The 21,369-nt window shown below is 34.4% G+C and overlaps 2 protein-coding genes across 7 annotated transcripts in view; one reads left to right on the top strand and one right to left on the bottom strand.

Moving 5' to 3' along the window:
• Window positions 1-18,667, bottom strand: part of LOC108608422 (mucin-5AC) — a 28,609-nt gene extending 9,942 nt beyond the window's left edge. Inside the window, exons 1-3 of one of the 6 annotated variants that reach the window (XM_017999785.2) lie at window positions 18,547-18,667; window positions 15,509-15,563; window positions 5,411-5,661 (exon numbers count right to left, since the gene is read on the bottom strand). In XM_017999785.2, the coding sequence (XP_017855274.1) occupies window positions 5,411-5,651 (241 nt within the window). In that variant the 5' untranslated portion in view covers window positions 5,652-5,661; window positions 15,509-15,563; window positions 18,547-18,667. Of the gene's footprint in view, window positions 1-5,410; window positions 5,662-11,997; window positions 12,006-15,508; window positions 15,564-18,292; window positions 18,472-18,546 lie in introns of those variants that run through there. The other 5 variants (XM_017999789.2, XM_017999786.2, XM_017999790.2 and 2 more) reach the window with 5 other exon arrangements.
• On the top strand, window positions 6,702-7,150 carry LOC108608424 (outer dense fiber protein 3-like protein 2). Its single transcript, XM_017999791.1, has 2 exons — window positions 6,702-6,811; window positions 6,876-7,150. The coding sequence occupies exons 1-2, from the start codon at window positions 6,796-6,798 to the stop codon at window positions 7,121-7,123; spliced, it is 264 nt and encodes an 87-aa protein (XP_017855280.1). The 5' UTR covers window positions 6,702-6,795; the 3' UTR covers window positions 7,124-7,150.
• Window positions 18,668-21,369: the final 2,702 nt, after the last annotated feature.

Genomic DNA, 21,369 nt, shown 5'->3' with positions numbered 1-21,369 from the left:
CACTCGAGCACTAAAGCTGCTGCCTTTATAACTTTTAATCCTCAGACTATAATATATTTATACTATATATCATAAGCGCTCTCTTTCTTTTGCTTTCTAATCTAACTATTTGTGTTCAGCAGTTGAAGACATTGCATATAAATGAACAATAAATAGTTTGACAGCGTTCGGGGTGTGTGTGTGTGTGTGCCATAAAAATGGCAATTGGCTGTGGCCAACGTGGCGTATGCGCAATATGCAGTGCTGGGCGTTATGCTCTAGCTGCATTGACTGGCTGCTTGGTTGGTTTCAAAAAAAAGTTCCTTAACGCTTTTGTTGGCAAGTTGATAGCAAAGTTATGACAAGGATTTATGAAGAATGCATTCAAAATGAGCTTGGACCCAAGACTTAAACTTAAAGCTTTAAGCTAAAAATTGACAAATCAAAAGGCAAGACAACAAGTGAGCACAAATGTTGCAAATTTGTTTGCACTTCCCACGTTTGTTTCAACACGCAAAATATTGTCATGTAACCAGTTGTTTGCCTCAATTCCTTGGCGCTGCTCAGTGTTGACTTTGCCAAGACAAACAGCCGCACAGACCGAGAGACAGACCGAGCCAAAGTTTCCTCGCGGCAACAGGCTTTTGGGCTTGTTGTTGCGTGCCCCACACGTTTGCCGCAAATATAAATCAGCGCCACACATTTCTATGTGGCTGCTCCACATTTTGTGTCTTTTACTCTTAACCAAATTGGCAACGCCATCTGTAAACATATCGTTATTTGCCCATTTACCCAGTACTCCCTACACACACACACACACACACACACACACATACGTATGTCTGTCGCTTTGTTTAAGCACCCAGCCACACACACCCACGAGAGCAGTTCAGACTGCCTGCGAGCTTATTCAGCATACACCTCAACATGTGCTGCGCGGTTATAGCTGCTGATAGCTCAAGTCGTTAGCATATTTTATAAATCTACTTTTATTTGATATTATATTTTTTTCATCTAACAATAAGCACAAGTGCAATATTCAAATTTGATTGCTTGCGATTTATATTTAAATATATTGATATGTTAAAGTAAATAAAAAGGCGCCAGAACTGAATAAATTAAGCCTAGACTCTGTTCTAAGCATTTCTAAATGTTAAATAAACTGCATTTGATGAAGAATTAAAAATGAATGTAAAAATGTTAAAGAATTTATTTTTTTTAAAAGATAAATTTAGCTTAACTTGTATATAGTATAAAAATTTTAATTTTTTTTCAGCGTAATTTTTATAAAATGTACCTAAGGCTACAGCTAAGCTTTTAATTTTAATCTTACATTTTGACTTAAATAAAAAAATGTGTGATCTAATATTCAATAAAAGTTAAGCAAAATTAATTTAAATGCAAAAATATTTGAGCTGTGAATTTTTTTAAACATTAAATTAAGTTTTGTTAAATAAATTATAAATGATTCTTACTCTTCTTATTATTATATTATTTGAATTTAAATTATAAGCATATTTTACAATAATAATAAAAAAAATTGTTATAGAAATTTAGTTAAATTAGTTAAATATTAAGTTATGGAAATTATTATTTAAATATAAAAGCTGGGACTGCTGACTGCTCTTACTTTAGCTTCTGAATTTTGCATATAATAATTTAACTATTATTATTTATTTGTAGCAAGCGGTGGCAACTTAATCCCCAAACTCAAACAGCAAATGCATTTGCTCATTATAGGAAGCGTGAAATATATGCAATATATATTTTTATATAGTTGCCAGAAAGGAAGGAGCTGGCAGCAAGTTCTTTTTCATGTTTTGCTTTTCATTTACGTTTTCATTTTCATTTTCATTTTGGTAATAGCGGCACTCGTTTACTTGACAATTTTCATGTGAACTAGCTACAATTTTTCAACGTCATGCCGTGCGGCGGCGTGTGTGGCAAAGGGGCAAGTGGCACACAGCTAAGGATGCAGTCAGGACCTCGAACGAACTAGGGGCTGCCGAACCAACGAACGAACGAACGTCTTGTTGCAAAGATTTTCACACACAATAATAACAACAAAGTATGAGCAGTTGCAACTGCTGCATACAGAGGTGTGAGTGTGTGTGTGTGTGCGGCAGGAAACAGGAAGAGCAAGTGCCACACTAACGCGATTGTGTGTGTGTGTTGGCTACGTGACGTCTTTCTCTCGAGACGTCACAAGATTTATTGTATGCAAGTTATGTGGGTGTATTGTTTGCACAACTGTCTTGTTAACTGCACACACACAAGCACACACACACACACACAGACACATGTATGTGTGTAAAAATATGCAAATCGCTTTTTCTGCAACAACTGTGCTTAAAATTTTAGTTCATTTTATAGCAGCTTGTCGATTTTATTTCTCTTGCAACCTTCACACACACACAATGACAATTGAACTGCCTGCGTGTGTGTGTGTGTGCACAGGATTTACTTTTGGTTTGTTATAGCACTTTGCATATTTTGCCACCTGTCTATGCGCTCACTGCTCCTCCTCACTTGACTTTCCAGTTGCTTTTGTTTATGTTCAATTTTAAATGCACTTTTCATAGAATCTAAACCTGGGCGCGAGCTCAGGCTCAGGCTCTCGTTCGTGCTTATGCTTTTGTTTTAGCTTTTCTCTCTCTGTCGTTCGCTTCTTTGACTTTCAACCTTGAGTGCCGCCGCTCCTCTGCCCCTTTCCTTGCTTTCGCTCATGTTTCTAACCGCTTTAGGTGCCTTCTATTGAGCGAAATGCCATTAAACTGACCACACAAAAGTTTCGAAGCGTGTTTATTTTTTATACACTTTGTTTTTTAGCACTAACTAGGAAATTTGATTGCTATAGTCACTGCAGTTAGTTGAAAAATTATCAAAATTAATTTTAGACAACATGAAAATATATTTAACAACTTGTCTGCAACAAAAATTAATTACATTAATAAAAAAGTTAATATAAATTTTATAATTAATTTTTTTTTTAATTTAACTATTTATTAACTAACAGCAAGCAAATAATGGATAGCTTAAAATTAAATTAAAATCTATATTTGTTGCAATAAACTTATTTAAATTTAAAAAAATTTACATAAGCTTTAAGTTTGACTAAAAATTGTATTTTGAGCTTAATGAATGCTGCTTGCAAACATTAATAAATATTACTAAAACGAAGCTTAGCTCTCTATATTTATATTTTTAATAAATGTTAGAGCATACACAAACATTTAATTGTTGCTTGCGCACAAAGCCATAAAATAAAAAACGTTTTTTTCCACTCAGCTCAGTTGGTTTTGCAACAATTTTTACCTTTTAGCATGGACAACTGCAAATGGCAGCGGCGGCGTTCTGGCCACATGGCTAAGCAGGTTAAGTTAACATTGGTGTTTGGGATTAGGTTGTAACACACACACACACAGAGAGAGAAAGAAAGAGAGAGAGAGTGTGACAGGCTGTAAGCCTTTGTGCTATTTGCTTAAACGCTTAATTGAAAATTAAAAAGGTTGCTCTTATAAAAAATTAAAAATTAATTTCGTGCCGCTAGACCACAAAATATAGAGAAAAGAATCTCGCAAAAAAAAAAGTGTAAATGTGGCAAAGACTAAAAATCAATGTTGTAGTTAAAGCAAATGTGGCAACTTTAATTTGCTGTAATTTTTGGTTGCACAAATAGAAGTAGAAAAAAACAAAAGTTTGAGGTTTGTGCGCCTGTGGCAAATCTCAACTTTTAAAAATGCTGAACTTGAGCGCGCCAAAAAATGCCAAGCGGGCCGCCAAATTGCAGCTGCAACACACGAACAGCTGTTGCAAGTCCAATGGCTGGGTACTGGTGGGGGCGTGGCAGTAAAGGGCGCGCAAAGCAAACACATGCAGCCACCGCAGCAGCCACTTCCGCGAGCGCCAGCGAACTTGCAACAGGACACACTGGAGCGGGGCACAGAGTTTGGGGCATTGCCTCATTTGACGCCACTGGCTGCGGTCTCAGTGGCAGTGGCAGCAACGGGAGTGCGACGCCAAAAATGTTTAAGCCCTGCTGGTAAACACACAAAGGACATGCAAGGACTTGTCTGCGAGCAAAACACAACGCGCCTAAATGCAGCTTAGCATTTAAAGCGCTTTTCAAATTTGCGCTCGGGGGCACAAAGTTTTCCATTTTTCCATTTTTATTTGCATTTTTTTCTTTTTTCTTGTCTGCTTGTGTTTTTTGCTGCCTGCTTAAATTTTTTGGGGCATCGTTGCACATTGCCTGGCGTTTATTTTGGTGTAGAAAACTGTTTTAGCGTTGCCCTGGTTATCTATACAAGTGGGCTGGGGTAGGGCGGGGCTGTTGGCGTGGGCGTGTCATTCAGCTGAGTTAGTTAATGTCGCATTAGCGTTAATTTTTCGCTGCTGTTAGTGAATTTTGTATTTTGTTTTTATTTGTTGCCTGCCACAAATTGTCGCTAAGTGCTAATTTAAAGTGCAATGAAGTATTTAAAAAATAAATATAATTATTTATGTAAACATAAGGTTTTAATTTATTAAATTAAATTGTAAGCAAAAATTAGTTTGTCTTTAATATTTAAAGCTGCATTTAAATTAAAATAAATATTGGATTTATGCTGTTGATAGAAAATTTAATTTCTTTAAACTAAAATTAATTTTTAATTTTTAAAGTTTTTTAATTTAATGTTATTAATTTAAATTAAGTACTATAGACTATTTTAACAAACAAACTAAAAATAAATATGCACAAAAAATAATTTTAAAATGCAAATAAATATTTTTTTGTTTATAGTAATTAAAAATGTTAAATTTGTAACTTTATAAAATTTCTTTCACATAATTTTGCTTTTCCGTTTTGCTGCCTTGGCATACAAATAATTTGCAATGTAATTTGCAACATATGGCAAGACACACACTGACAAAAAAAATAAAGTAAAACAGTGCAGCTTGATGCCTTGCCACAGTTTGTGGCATATTGGCTTGTGAGTAATGCTAAATTGTTAAATAAATCAAATTCGAAATTGGCAGCATAAGCGAAATGCTCAAACACTCGACAAGTCGAGGCAGCCGAAGTGCCAATTGCAGCAGCAGCAGCAGCAGCAAGCAGCTGTGTGCCACATGTAAGTGGCATGCAACAGTCACACACACACACACATGAACAATGGGGCAAGTAGCTGTGTGTGCTGCTGTGTGTGTGGCAAATGTTATTGATGTGCTTTTAATTGAGGTTTGAGCTCGTGCCTGTCTCTCTGTCTGTCTGTCAGGCAGACACACACATTGCACATACGACCCGTTAGCCAGTTGTGTTGTGGGCGTCGCTTGTTGCATGTCAAATCATTTAACTCATAACGGAATTTTATTAGACCGACGACTATTTCAGCAACAGCAACTCGGAATTCTCTTGCTACTAAAAACTGATGTGAGTGGCTCAAGCACTTACCGGCATTTGTGCCCTGGGCCAGGGCCAGGGCTAGGCAGCAAATCCAAATTGCCAAATTGATGCAGTAAAAAATGCCAGCAAAATGGCTGCCAGCCGTTACCGTTAGCTGCTCACGTCGCCGCCTTCTTCGTCCACGTCCACGTTGTTGATTATTTTTGCATTTCTCACTCGGCATTTGCCAATTTGTTACAATTTCAATATCCTGTATTGTTGCTCCCACGCTCGTTTCATTTCTGTGCATCTTGCTGTAGCTAAAAAAGACAAAAAAAAATATTAGTTAAAATTTTTTGAGTTCAAGGCGCGTCATTTGAAGACTTTGTGGCAACTTTGTTGAGTGGCCTTTCAAGTTGCATGCATCTTTCTTAATTTATGCAGCGCATGCAAAAGTTTTTGCATTAAAAAATTGACAGCATAAAAAAATGAGACTTAAAGTTCAGGCGACAAATAAGCTAAAGTTTGAACTATTAATTGAAAACAGCAGAGAATTAAATTGATAGCTGATGAATTAATTAAGACAAAGCTTTAAATTGTATTAATTTAAATAAAAGCAATATTTAGAAAAAATATGCGTAGTTAATTAAGCAGTAAGTTAGTTAGTTAATAAGCAGTAAATACATTTGTGTAAACAATGCCAATTAATTAAAAATGATTTATGAATAAGCTAAACAAAGTGTTTAAAGCTGTTGTTAAATTTATATAAATTAAAGCAAAGCTGCGAGCTTTATAATTTGCTTGTCAAATTTGCTGAACTGTAGCCCTATATCAATTCCAGTCGCAGCTGTTTGTCTGTTTGTCTGTCCGGCTGACAGTCGTGGGCAAAAAGTTGACATTATTTAGATTAATGAACAGCCGGCGAACTGACAGAGCAGACGGACGGACGGACGGATTCACCTGTCAGAATGCTGCAGTCAGACATGAAATTGTTATAAAAATTCCATGTGTATAAATGAATGAATGATTGTCAGCAATGCAAGAGGGAGAGAGGAAGAGTGTGAGAGCGAGAACAATGCAAGTTATCGCACAATTTGGGTGCACATTAAAAATTAATTAGTCGCCCGGCATGTGCATTACAACTAATTAATGTTTTTTTACGCCTTAGGTGCTAATAATAAATGACTATTTTTGAAATAATTAAAGTTAATAACAGCGCTGCGGCTATAATTAGCGCATTTGTTTGTAATATTTGTTGCTATTTATTGTTTGCTACGTAATCTAGTGGGCGTGTTATTAGTTTGTCAGTTGTGTATATGTTTATATATATATTTAGGCTCAGTCAGATATCGCAAACAATTTCGAAAACAACTCATAGAGAGCTCAAAATTAATCCGATACAATAAGCCCCATTTACAAATAAATAAACAAAAGTATAAATTATATAAAAAATTATGCCAAGACAAACAGGTGAGCGCCTATAAATTTAAATATTTACAATAAAATGTAATAATTTTTATTCTCTTGGGGCTAGGACCTGGACCGGCTGCTTATACGCTGCCCAGTACGTTTGGCTTTGAGAGCTGCGATGCGCGCATGCGTCGTGGTCCGCAATATTCGTTTGGACGTCGCACCGCATTGCCGGCGGTTAAGAAATCCGGACCCGGCCCGGCTGAGTATCAAATTGGGCAGGTGACGCGCTATGGCAACGCACGTGGCTTGCAGTTCTCGATGCTGCAGCGCGGGCAGCTGAACAAACCGAATTCGGTGCGTTATGATTGATAAGACGAAAATGAAAATGAAGAAAAAGAAAAAGAAAAAGACGAAAGACTAAAGAGAACGATAACTGAGATATGTGAGAAATGCACGCACGCATAATAATGTTTATACATATTTGGGCAAACATTCAAATATTTATTAAGTTTTGGTATTCAATTTAATTTACAATTAAATAAAAGTGTGTAACTGTCTTTCTGCCTGTGCACTTAAGTAAGTCTTAGAGCTGAGCTGACTTGACTGACTGACTGACTGAACCATTGGCCATAAGCCTGTTATTTTCATGCTTGTAATAATCGCACAGTAAACAGGCAGACCGCAGCCTCTAAAGAAAGCCAGTCGGCCTGCTTGTGCCTTGTGCTTGTAATTGCAACGTCAACGTAAATGCATCTGAGCATCTTTGGAATTTCACGCAACTGCAATGTGCGAGATGTGTGCGTGCATCTGAAGTGGCTGTGAGGCTGAGGCTGTGGGCTCTGGCAGTTGAAGCGGACACACCAACTGAGAGTTGGCCATTGTGCTAAGAGAGAGCGAACCAAAGAACCAAAGCTGTGCGCATCACGTACGCACTATACAAACACACATAGCCACACACGCACACACACACTCACACTCATATGTAGCTATAATCATTTGTGCACTGCGAGAAAACCAAACTGACAGTTGTAGAAAATTTGTGTTTATATAGAATTGAAGTAAAGTTTTGATGCTTAAGTTAAAGCAATGAGTCTTTAGTTGGTTATATAAATAAAAATAAAATATATATTTAATGCAAACTTAAATTAAATATATAAAATATATAAATAAGCTGCAGCAACTTGTAATATATTTAATTTAGAACACGCTAAGCTCATTTATAAGTTTACTATTTAACTTATGTTACTTATTTATTTTATTTTATTTAACTTACATATTATAAATTTAGTTTTTAGCTACTGCAGTCTCTTGCTTATATTAAATTTATTTTATGCATTTAATTTTTATTTTAATATGCATGCTTTAGAATTTATTAAGTTGTTGCAAGCTTAACAATTTCTAAATTTTATGTGCTTCATTGATAGTTTATATAAATTTAGATTATAAATTATTATTTCATATTTTTTATGTATTTTATTAATTATTATTATTACACCAATTATTGCATATTTATTTATTATGTATATTTTTAATACATTAAGTTTATATTTGATTATTTTCATATATTGCAGTATTTTAAATATTTATTAAAACTTAATTTAATTTTAAATTTATGTCTTTTGCTTACTTTTTTAGCTTATTTTATATGCTTAGTTTTTCTTTTATACAATTTTTTTTTTATATATATATGGCACACCCATGTTTTTCTTGCAGTGTAGTGCATTTGATTGCAATTCTGGTTGGCCCTTTGGCTTGCGCTTGCTGCAGACTCTCGAGGCTGCCACTGAAGCTGCCTGAAGATTTATCAGCGTGCGTTTATTTTAATGTTACGTTCTGGCATCTCTTGCGCGCTGCTTCTGCTTCTTCTTCTTCTTATTCTTGCTCTTCTGCTGGACACAGTGTATTTGAGCATTGTGGTTTGGTTAAGCAGCCGCTTTCAATGGCAATGGCAATGCCCAATGCTCTGCCCATTGCTCTGCCCATTGCCCTCACAGTCTTTGTCTTAAGAGTTGCTGCCTGGCTTGGCTGTTTTGCTTGCTGCTTTTGCTGCTCTGTGTGTGTGCAACATCATCATCGTTATTGTTGTCGTTGTCGTCTTCGTCAAAGAGCGTACGTTGTGGCATGCCACATGGCTGATGGTGGTACGTTGACCGCTTGGAATGTTGATTCATCTGCAGCAAGTTCTTTTATGACTCCACTTTGCTCCTTATGTCAATCAACACAGCGAAAACTTTGCTCTCATCGTTTATGGGCCATTATTACAGGACCAAAGAGAGAGATAGAGAGAGCGAGAGCACGCACAATTGCTGTGGCTCGTTACTATTTATAGTGCATATCGCTTTTCAATTCTATTCTTGAGCTCGTTAGATGGCCCCTTATACCATAATGGGGGGGCAAATTACCTTTAAGTGCCCCAAGCGTGCACCAAACTTGTAATTTACAATTTCGCAGCATTCTTAGTTTATTTTTAGCACGATCTTTGCCAAAGTTGGCATTACATGCAAGCCAAATAGCCAAGCCCTTGCCAAGGCTAATTATCTGTTTAGACTGCTGGCAGCTTAATTTTAGAATTTAATTGCTACGTGGCGTATGCTTGATATATAAATTGTTAATGGCAATCAATGTAACACGCCTAAAATTATTATTTATGTACATATTTGTTTTTGTTGGTTGGGTAAAGCTAAACAGCTAAACAGCCGCTGGGCAATTGATTTAGCCAAAGCCAAAGCGGCTTGATTGACCTTATGCGTAATTAAATTTTCGTGTTTTAATTTGATTTGATTTAATGTCAGCAGCTGCCTTATTTGTTATTGATAGACTGTGTGTGTGACAACTAATCGCCGTAATCGTCGTAGACAAAAACCTAATTCCTGCCCCATCCCCTTGAAGCGCCAGCGTTGACCCTCAGAGCGCGTGACTTGATTAACTAAGAGCGAATAGGAAATAAAGCTAAAGCTTTAACACTCAATTGAAATCAATTTGCTGGCTTTATATATTTAACACAAAATATAAATAATTAGCTTTTATAAATATAAAGTAAATAGCTTGAAATATTTTATATAACTTAATATAAATAGTTAGCTTTTGAATATAAAAGCTAAGCTGCTCTAAATAATTTATACAGTTGCTATAAATATTTTTTAAAAATATATAAAATAACTTCCAACTGTATTTGCATTAAATTAAATTCTTAAATATTTTTTTTTGAAGCAACAGCTACACACAAATCATTTTAAATTTGCCTTTCTAAACTAAAACTAGAGCAATAAACTAAAGCCCGCCTGTTGAGCTTTATTCATTTGTTTAAGCTACTTATTTTTTATATTTATGTGCACCTTTTGGCTCAGCTTAAATTGAAGACGTAAAACTTTCTGGCCACAACACGAAAATTTACAAATTTAATGTGCGCGCTTCCCTGTTCTGCTCAAAGTAGAGCAATGGCCAAAATACAAAAATAGCCATCACGTATACGACAAGAGCAACGAATAGCAGCAGCAGCAGCAACAATAATAATAAAAGTGCATTCACATTTGGGAAAGTGAACTCTTAATGTATTGTCAATACACACAGATGAACTTAAAGTTGTAGCTTGTATCTTGCAGATACATTTAGTAGCTACTGACAGCTTAAGCTGCATGCTTAGTACACAAGCATAAATAACTTGGCCCAGCGTCAATTACTTTAATATGGTCTTGATTTTTTCGCTTTATTCTGTCGCTTATCTCTCTCTTCCGTCTGTGCAGGTGAAAGGCAAATAAAATGTCAATTTGTATTGCCAATTGTGTTCGCCTTTGTTGCGCTGTTTGGCCTCAACATATTATTCATACGCATATTAAGCATGCCCCTCCTTCCCCTTATCCTTGAGCTTGAGCTCTGTCCTTTTTATGTCAATAATCATTTACATGTTTATCTAATTTAGGCTGCGGATTTGTGACAGCTTTAGGTCTTATGGCCAACTTTAAGAAATGAAAGTTAAAGCCAAAGTTATTATTATTATCATTCTTATTGTTCTTTTTCTGCTGCTTATTGTTGTTTGCTTAAGTGGGCCACACACAGCTGTAGTGACAATTTTGCAGTCAAGGCGAGCGCTCCAAACCAAAATGTTATAAATTTATTGCGCTGCATAAACGAGTTGATGAGCAAGTCACAAAATTTTTACGTAGAAGTTGTAAATCGAACAACAAAAACAGCAGAAAATTCCCCTTTCTGGATCAATGCCAATTGTGTTACATTGTTGTTGTTGTTGTTATTGTTGCTGCTGTCAACATTGTCATTGCAATGTTATAGCAGCAATTATTGTTATTTCCGCATGTGTAAAATTTCTAGACAGCGCAACCGAGCAAACTTCCCTAGAACTCAACACATGTCGAAATGCACCCTGTTGAAAAAAAGGGTTAAAAAACAGTCTGAGTTTGTTTAAAATTACGTTTCAAAAATTCATATATTCTAAGCAAAAAATTAACCCTATCTGTAGCAAATAAATTGCATATCAAAGTAACAAATTTAGCATAAGGGTTGAAAAAGTCGAGCATAATAACTGGTTGCAAAATTTGTTCTGCTTAGTTAACAACTATTTTATATGAAAAATTAAAGTTACTTATGTTTCTTAATTATTTTAATAAATATTTTATATGAAAAATTAAAGTTACTTATTTATTTTAAAAAATATTTTATATAAAAAATTAAATTTACTTATGTTTCTTATTTATTATGTATTTTTATATTATTATCAATATTCTTAAATAATTAATTCATAATATGTTCGCTGCTATGGATACAAAATTGTATTAAAATTTAGCATTGGAAATAATTTAAGCTACAATAATATAAATAAATAATTCATGAATATTTATTAAGCTAAGATATGTAAACTGCTTCTTATTCTCGTTCAATATTCGCAACTTTGTTTTATTTATATTATTTATTATTTATTTAATTTCAAGCTGCTGCTTACGCACAATTTAAATTTTGTTTTATTTAATACAAGCTACAATAATATAAATAACTAAAGCATGTATAATTATTATTATTATGTAAACTTTTAAAATAATACCAAGCTACTTCACATTCTCGTTCAATATTCGGTGCTTTGTTTTATTTATATTATTTATTGTTTATTTAATTTCAAACTGCCTCTTACGCACAATTTAAATTTTGTTATAGCATATAGCATATAGCATATATATAGCAATATAGCAACTAAGTTTGTATTTGTATTTAATACCAAACTGCAGCTCACTCACATTTCAAAACTTTTGTTATTTATTTCTTTAATTTCAACTTAATATTTTCACACTTGCTTGCGCTTTTTACTTTATTTATTTTTTTAATGTATTTTAATCTCACGCTGCGAGTGCAAAGAAAAAAAATGTGTGACAAAAAGCTTGAGCGAACTTTATTCAACTGACTGCAAGTTTATCATTTGCCTGCTGGCTTACCCTCAACTCTATCTCAACTGCTTGTATCTTGTAGCTACGTATCTGTATCTATGCTTGGCACGTTCAACGCGTTGACATTTGTTGAAAATGTTTGCTGTGCATTTTGCCAGACATTTGTTTATGACGCTGCTCGTTGCCTTTAAAATTTTTGCGCTTATTTGACACAATATTTCGGATATGTGCAACGCCCAGCGCCCCACCCACTTTGCCACTCAGCACTTCGGTAGCCACAAAATGCAAATTGTAGGCAAGCAAAAGTTTAAGGAAAAGGTTTTTGTTTATGCTACCAACAACTTTTCTGTTTTTTCTCTGCTTCGGGGGGGCTGTACCCAAAAAGTTTTCGGTTGTCATTGTTATGAATTTTAGTTGATACTTACAACACTTTTGTGCCACATTGCTACATGTGCCGCAGCTATGGCAACAATTTGTAGTTAAAATCAAACAATTCAAAAGCAGCTTGAACAACAAACTTAACTGCAGTCTGAGCCATTTGCAATTGAGGTCAGAGATTGAGCTGGGAATAGTGAAATCCCAATCAAAGAACTTGCAACTATAACTAGCATATTGTTCAACAGCTGTTCATTGGCCTTTTGGCTTAACAACAATTCAAGTTCAGCTTGAAGAGCAGCGATTAACAGCAGCAGCTCACACGCCTCTTGGCGCCAATTCGAACGTTTAGCTTAATGGCCAATCATAAATTGTCAAAAGCAAAAAAAACACACACACAAGTGCTACACACAAGACATAACGTATTATTAACGTTTATATATATATGTGTGTGAGATGTATCTTTATATATATATATGTGTTGGCTGTATGATTAATGCTTGGCCATAAATGCGAAAAACCCGCCACAACAAACAAAAACACAGATGAGTCAAAAAAAAAAACATGAAATGAAATGAAATCGAGGCTCAATTGCTGCTCGATCGATATACAAATGTCTAAATTGAGGCCGCAACGTGCAAATTATACTTTTGTATTTTACAGTTTTACAGCCTAGCCTAGCGCAAAAATAAAATAAAATACGAAAATTTCTAAAAAGCAAATTAATTAAAATTACACGTACGTGGTGGCCACGAAGGCTGCTGCTGCTGGCAACAAAATTGGCATTTTTCATGGCTTTGTGTTATCATTATTGCTTATTGCTTTCAGCTGTATACAGTAGTTGCATACACTGGGTGACAAAACGTATTGTGACAAGTGTCACATATGCGCACAGGAAGTAACAGCAGTTTGTTTACAAAAGAAAGAGCAAAGGGAACGCTCAATCAACGACATATATTATTATTATATTATATTATTATTAACAAAGTATTTTTTTGAATATTATTTAACTTTAAGTTATCAAAACCAAGCACAATTATTTTATTAGGTTTTTGTAGTGGCTTTAAATATTATTTCAACTTAAAAGAACAAATTTAAGTAAAATATTGCAATTTCAATATTTTTGTTGTATTTGTATACATTTCTTAATTATTTTGCATAATATTTCATTTAAAATTTACTACTATTTTTCCAAATTAATTTTTTATGCATTTTTATTTAGCATTATTTATATTATTATTATGTATTGTCATATATATAAATTATTAACAAATTGCTTTAATTAAACTTTTTTTTTTATATAATATAATAATTCAATTTAAATTTTTTTGAAGCATACGTATTTATTTCTTAATTATTTTTGAATAATATTTAATTTAAAATGTACTACTATTTTTCTAAATTAATTTTTATTTATCATTATTTTTATTATTATTGCGTATTGTCATATTTTTAAATTATTAAAGAATTGCTTTAATAAAATTTACAACTATTTTTCTAAATTAATTTTTTATGCATTTTTATTTAGCATTATTTTTATTATTCGAGAGTACATATATTTTTAAATTTTTAAAAAATTGCTTTATTTAATATTTTATTTTTAAATATAATTGCAATTTTAATTACAAAACTAAGCGTAGTTACTACTTTTGAATATGCGCGCTATCTTAGTAAATAAATAAAACAAATAAGCACAAAGCTCTGCAACAATTACTCTTTGCCCGCATACTTATGCGCAGCACTGTGCTTATAGTTTGAGCACATGTGTTGTGGTATGTGTGCAATTTTTGTTTGAATGACTAACTAAAGCTGAAGCTTAAACTAAAGCCAAAGCCAAAGCGGGCTGGGGCGGCGTCAGTTCGTTTCGTTCGGGGCTGTAATTAGTTGCGCAATTTGCCCAGTTTTGGCCAAATGGTCGGTCAAAGGCACTGAAACTTTAGTCGGTGATCTAAGCTTAAACGTTTCAATAAATAAAGAATCATGCGCCAAAAATAACACATAATTTGCCCAAAAATTTATTATGATGTTTACACACACACACACACACACAAGCAGCTATGTTTATTTATTAAGTTTTTAATTTAATTTTAATAAGGCACAACAACAAAAACGAGTTGGCTTAAAACAAAACAAACAAACAAACAAATGAGTGAGTTTAACAACTTGACTGCCACTTGTGAAATTCTTTAACTGCGCTTTCAACCAAAACGCAGCTGAACACATACAAACAAGACAGACTGTATATAGTATATATAGATATGTATTTGCGGCGATTTTCTGCGAAACTTCATACTGTGTGTGTTTGATTTCGCATCTGTGGCTAAAGCTGTTTTCACTGCATTGTCGTCAATGCGGGTCACGGATGCGTCAGCAACAAAAATTCAGCAAAACAAAACAAAACAAACTTCGGTGTTGTAAATTATAAACGGAAATGCGGCAACTAAGTGACTCAGTGTGTAACTAGCCTTAGTTAATTTATTAGACACATCACGAAAAAGAAATCAAGATAAAGCTCAGCGCTGACGTCAAAAGCATTGCAGATAAATTTATGTTGCAGCTACAAAATATATATAAAATATATACACAATATATTTTGTCAATGTTTATTTAAAGCGTAGTATACTGGTTCGATATCAATTTACCAAATACGATATACAGACGGACGGACGGACAGTCAGACCGACAGGTGGTTGAACGCCAGTGTAAATGTTTTTAATTATCTTTATAACAAAAAAAATAAAATAACACAAAACTTTTTTATGCGCAGCGGCTGCATTTTGTTTTGCTAAAAATTATTTTTTATATGTTCTATTTAACTTTATTTGGGGCTTGTCTGCAATTGAAAGCTTTGTTTGTTTAATAAAATAAAAATACTTGGAATTTCTAGCTTCCGCAACTTCCATAGAAATAGGCAAGCAAAATAAATTTTGGCGCTTTAAAAATTTAAGTGAATTCGCTGAAATATTTTTGGTTTATATTTTAAACTTACCTCTGGGAATTCTCCACACGCGGTTGGTTTTTTATTTTTTCTCCTTGGCGCTTTCCTGATTAAGCAAATACACAAGCATTTAAATTTATTTATTTATTAAATTATTTATGTTGCAAAACAAAGTTGCATGTTTCAATTAGCGCATTTCATTATATATCATTACATTTTAATTATTCATTTCTTACATTATATGCTCAATTTAACAAACAATTTTGAGTTGTTGTTAAGTTTAGTTTTCTTTTACTATTATTAGTTTGTTTGCGCGTTAACGAGAGAGCTTAACTTAATTAAATTTTAACAATATTGCAAATATTGCGGCAGCAACAATTTGCGCATTCAAGCCATGTATCCAACAGATACTTTTCACAACTACTACACGCAATGTAAGCCAAACAATTGATACCCTAGCCTTGAGTTCAAAATGCAACGCAGCCTTAAAAAACGTTAAATTGCATTTAAATTTTAATTTATTTATTAATTTCTGCTGGCCAAACAACTTTCTTTAAGCCATGTACAGGGTGCGCGCCAAAGCAAACAAAAAAAAAAAAACAATAAAAATATTTGCGAAAAAATATTTTGTCGCCAGCTTGATTCAAATTCAAAACGTTTTGCGTTTCATTCATAAAATTCAAAACATATTTGTGGCTTTACTAATGTCGCTTAACATTTATTTATTTTTTTGGTTTTTTTTTCATTGTTGTTGTAGCTCTGCACCAGTTTAAATGGATCCACGTGCCGGGCATACGGGCAACGAGGTTAACGGATTGGATTTTTGGCATATTTGTGTATCGACTTGAATTGAATTGACTTAGCCTGGTATTTGGGTAATGAGCGTGCTTAAAATGCGTTTTATATTTGAACTGTTGTTGTTGTTGTTCATTTATTTTGCTAACTGCTCAATTGCTTGGCATGCGTTTTGGGTTAGCTTAACGCATTTGGTTGCAGCACAGGAAGTTTTATGGCTTTGCAGACAGTCACAGACGTCATAGCGCAATTTACAAACTGCTTTTGGCCAAAAGCAAACAAAAAGCCAATCAGTCGAAAAGGGGCAACAAGTGTACAAAGTGGCCAAGTAGTCAATGATTGATGGCAAATTGAAGATTTGCAAAGGGATTGTGAGCCAAAGCTGCTTCGGTTAAGCGTAGCAAAGACTAGTAAAGAATTTTAAGTGCTTTAAGCATTAAAATAAAATTAGTTACATTTTTTTAAATGCTTAAAGCACTTAAAATTAATATAAGGAAAATGAAATTTGCAGCTTAGAATTATATAATATAATTGAAATGGAAAAGTATTTAAATTGCTTAAAATTATTACATATTAAATATATTTTAAGCCCATATAATATTTAAAAATATTTTATTGCATAACTTTAACTCAATTAGAAAAGAAATTGAAGACCTTAAGGCATTGAAACATTTTAATATATTAAATAAGTGAAATTGAAACTTGATATATATTTTTTAAATTATATAAATTAATTGTACTAATTTATATTAGTTTATTTTCCTGGCTATCACACGCTCTGCACTTTTTACTCTACTTTATAATCTCTATCGCTCTCTTTTCTTTTCTTTGCTGTAGAGTAGAAAGCAACGCAACGCAACGAAACAAAAAAAAAAACACCTGTAAGATATTTGCAGCCATTTAAATATATCACATAAATTATAGAGTGTGGCATAAGCATTTTGTGCTTAATCTCACGTCTGTCTTAAGTCGTGCCAAACAAAATCTTTATGGCCATAACTGGCTAAGCCAAAGTGACTGATGATGGCGCAGCAGCAGCAGCTCTAAATGGTCTATCCTTAACCTTGAACTTGCCATTCCATTAGCGTAGACGAGCTAACAACTTGAGCAAAGCAATTTCAGCAGCTGATCAACTTTTTAGCCAATTGCTTAATTGGGTAACAAGAGTAGCTCGAAGCAAACTTTTGTTTATGGCTAAAATGTGTTGCATTCAGATTTTGTATACAACTTGAAAATTGATATGTTAAATAATTAAAGAGCGAAAGAGAGAGTGAGTGAGAGAGAGAGAGAGAGAGAGCGAGCGCAGTTTGCAAGCCTTGGCTTAGAGGCGTTGACGTTAACACGCGCTTTTGTTGTTGGCTGTGTGTCAATTGCTTTTGTTTTTTGCTGTCGTTATTTATTATTACTTTTATCTATGTGTCAGCAACAACAACAAAAAAATTGGTGACAAGTAGCAATGAACTCCATAAGGTCTCGCATCGGCTCAACAGCTGCTCACACTTAATTGTTTAACAAACTCATAAAATGTTAATAGTTTTAAGCAACTACTTAAACAACAAGTGCAACAAATTCAATAAAAACAAATATAATTATAACGTTTACACATTGACAGCGATATATAAATTATAATAAAAGCTTTAGCTTTTGTTCATTTTTTATTGTATTAATTTACAATTTGTTGTCGCTGTGTTTCAAATTAAACGCTACATTTAATCATTTTGAACAATTGATTTATTGGCTGCAATTTTTGTATTTTATGCAATTGCACAAATTGCAATAAATCAAATAAAATATAACTTTTTTTATTTAATTTTTGCCATGTCTATCTCTCTCGCTCTTACGCTACTCTTTATGCATTGCCAACTGTGTTTGCCACCACCAACCAAATTTATTGTTCAATAATTTCACTCTTGGCAACCAAAATCAACAATCAACAACTTTGCATTAGTTTTGTTGCTATTTTGCTGCAATGCATAATAACTGTCGTTTTGTTTGTTGTTGCTAAACACACACACACACACACACATATATAAGACTTACTGTATAGCAACAAAATATTTCGCGCGCAATGGGCCAAAATATTTTCTGATTAACGTACTTAGTTGTTGTTGTTGCAGTTGTTGTTGTTGTTTTTGCTGCTGCTGATCGCTGCTGCGGCTTAACCACGTTTCTTTGCGTTTTCTTTTGCGCTTTTTTGTGTTTTAGTGCTTTTCCAATTTCTTATTCATTTCATGTCTGCACAACGCGCACACACACACACACACATACAGACAGACACACACACACACACTTACACTTGCACTATTTATAGTATTAACACATCGGTGCTTGATATCGTTTTTAGAGTGTACGCACTGTAGCTCGGCTTAGACTCAAACTGAACCGCACCGCCAATATTATGTATGTTGACCGCTTGAAATCTCGTTACTAACTAAAATAAACGACTCAAGGCGCGAGACCAAAACTGAATATAACAACGGCAAGCAGCAGCAAGAAGAGCGGCGGCGGCGACGGCAGCGGCAGCGGCCTAAGCTAAAATAAAATAAGCCAAACGTTGTCGCAGCGACGCTTCGCATGTGGTTGTTGTTGTTGTTGTTGCTGGGCGAGTAACTAAAACAGACACTCAGCAGAAACTAAGTAAGCGCGCGCTCTCACTCTCTTACTCTCGCGCTCTCACGACTTTGGCTTGAGCGCAAGTTCAAGTCACAATGTTAGCTTGAGCCGGCTGCGACGCCAACTGCACAGAGAGCGCACAAGCAGCAGCAGAGCAAGCGCAAAAGCAAGAGCATGCATTGCCAGCTGCGCTCACTTAGTTACAGTTATGCAAGTCGCTGGCTGATGAAAAAAAATGAAATGTAAATAGCAAATGTCTGCCTGCAATTACAAATAGCTAACTAATATTTTAAAATGAATAATTAAAGAGCATGCCATGGTCGCTATGGGCAACAGTTTATTTATTTATTTATTTTTTGCCGCTCTTCGAGCTCGAGCCGGCTGCAATTGTTGTTGCCTAAATTGGCAAAATGTTGCTGGTTGCTTTGGCAACATGTTGCTTCCGCTCTATTGAATTGTCTGCGGCCGGCTCTCTTGCACATTTTTGCGTAATCGTATTAAAAATACCAAATTTTATTTGAGAGGCATTGTCAAAGTAACTTTGTGTGGCCCTGCAACTTGATTGTGGTTGTTGCTGCTGTTGATGACGTCTAATTTTTGAACCGAACTTGTTTGCTTACTCACATACGAAATTATGTCAGGAATGTTAACAGGCGACGCGCTCTAGCGGCAGCGGCGTCGACATTGACTGCGCGGCTGCGTCTACCTTAGCTGTTGTTGGCTGGCTGGGCTGGCATGCCGTTGAAAGTCGATGATTAATTTTTTGTGAGAGCAAAAGCCGGTTAACATTTTCGGTTGCTCTGCTCTGAGTCGCGTGCCAAAGACAAATTCTTTGTCTGCTGCTGCTGCTGCGCTTACTTTTGTTATTTTTTTTGTTGCGCTGCAAGAGCTTTCAAAGTGTAAGCTGCATTCCAGCTTTAAGCGTTAATTAAAGCCTTAAGCTCTACATTTTGATAAATCAGCATATAAACGTTTTTTTTTTGGTAGAGAAGATCACGCGATGATTTGAGGTGCTTGAACTTAATTTTAAAAGCCATTGACTTGGAACATTTTACATTTCTGTGTTAATTGCAGTTTTGCACATACAAAATTTATGTTATGTCAGCATTAACAGTAAGCAAAAATGTTAAGCGGACACGCGACCAAAATTAAATTTCAACAGAATTGCAATATTGCTGTATATTGGGATTTTTTCTGTATTAAGCTGCACTTAATATACAAAAGTTACCTGTAAGCAAGACAAGAAATTGCTGCTGTGCTGAAATATGAGTAATTTCTAAAGAAAAATGTATGAAACGGCGAACTGATGCAATGAATGTTATTGAGCAACAGAATTTATGAAGAAGATATAGCAATAGTTTTTTTTTTCTTTTCACAGACCAATTGCAGTCAACTGCAAAAAGAGATTTTATATTTCAGTATCAATCGTATACAGCAACGACATCTGCGGGTGAAATATGATGCAAGTTACGTGTTTGCTCGTTTGCCCAAAATGTCAATCACAAGTCAAACCGCGAGACTCTTCAATAAAATGTCAATTTCCGTTTAACAAAAACGAAAACAAATTGAACGTGGAAGTTCTTTAAACAAACCCACAGAAGCCCGCGCGCAATTCAATTTCAGCATTGAAATCGGATACGCGCATAGCTAACGGAAAAAATTGTTGGATTAGTAACACAAAAACAAAAAACACACACACAGCAACAAAAAATGGTAAAGAAATGAAAAACCCCAACTAAGGTAAGCAGAGATCTTTGATGATGCGCAACTGCATCATGTGCTGCTGTTTAGAATTTCACACAAACCATTGAAATCTTATCGCCTAGCCGCAGAATAAATGCGAATTGGAATTGGAATGTTGGCGCAGCCACAAGTCAGCAGCGTTTTTTTTTTATAATATGCGTATACGTAATACATTTCGTTAGCCACAAATGAGGAAGCAACACTTTGACATTGCGGCCAGTAACTAAGTCCTCAATACCCTACGCCGCAGCTTAGTCAGCATTTATTTATATAAGCAAATTGCAATTTGCCGCTCAATCAATTGTCCGCGCATTTATTGAAATTAAGCCGCTTAAGTCCAATTGCAATTCAAATTGCAATTCAAATCGACTTTGCCATTGTCATTCTGTCATTGCAATAAATAAAAGCTCTGGCTACTGCACTTTTGATTTGAATTTATTGAAATATATATATAGATTTAAACATTTAGAGTTTTAAATTTTGATTTCAGTTTGTTTGGTTTTGTACATAAGTTCGAAACTGTTAATAAACTTTTGTAATATTTGTAAGTATATATTGAAAATTGTATTATTGCATAAATAAAAAGCATTTGTTAACAATTTGTTTCTAAATTGTGCATAGTTGAGTTTTGAGCAACTGAAACGGTGGGTAAATAGAAATGTTGCATACTTTATGGCGTTGGCTAGATTTTTAACAAATTAATTATTAAAAGGTACAAGCATTTAAGTTTAATAAACAACAAATGTAGTTCGTTTGTTTTG

This window comes from Drosophila busckii, chromosome 2L (genome assembly GCF_011750605.1).
Source record: "Drosophila busckii strain San Diego stock center, stock number 13000-0081.31 chromosome 2L, ASM1175060v1, whole genome shotgun sequence".
Lineage (NCBI taxonomy): Eukaryota > Metazoa > Arthropoda > Insecta > Diptera > Drosophilidae > Drosophila > Drosophila busckii.
Note: the sequence above shows the minus strand (reverse complement) of the source record. Positions and strands in the feature narration are given on the sequence as shown.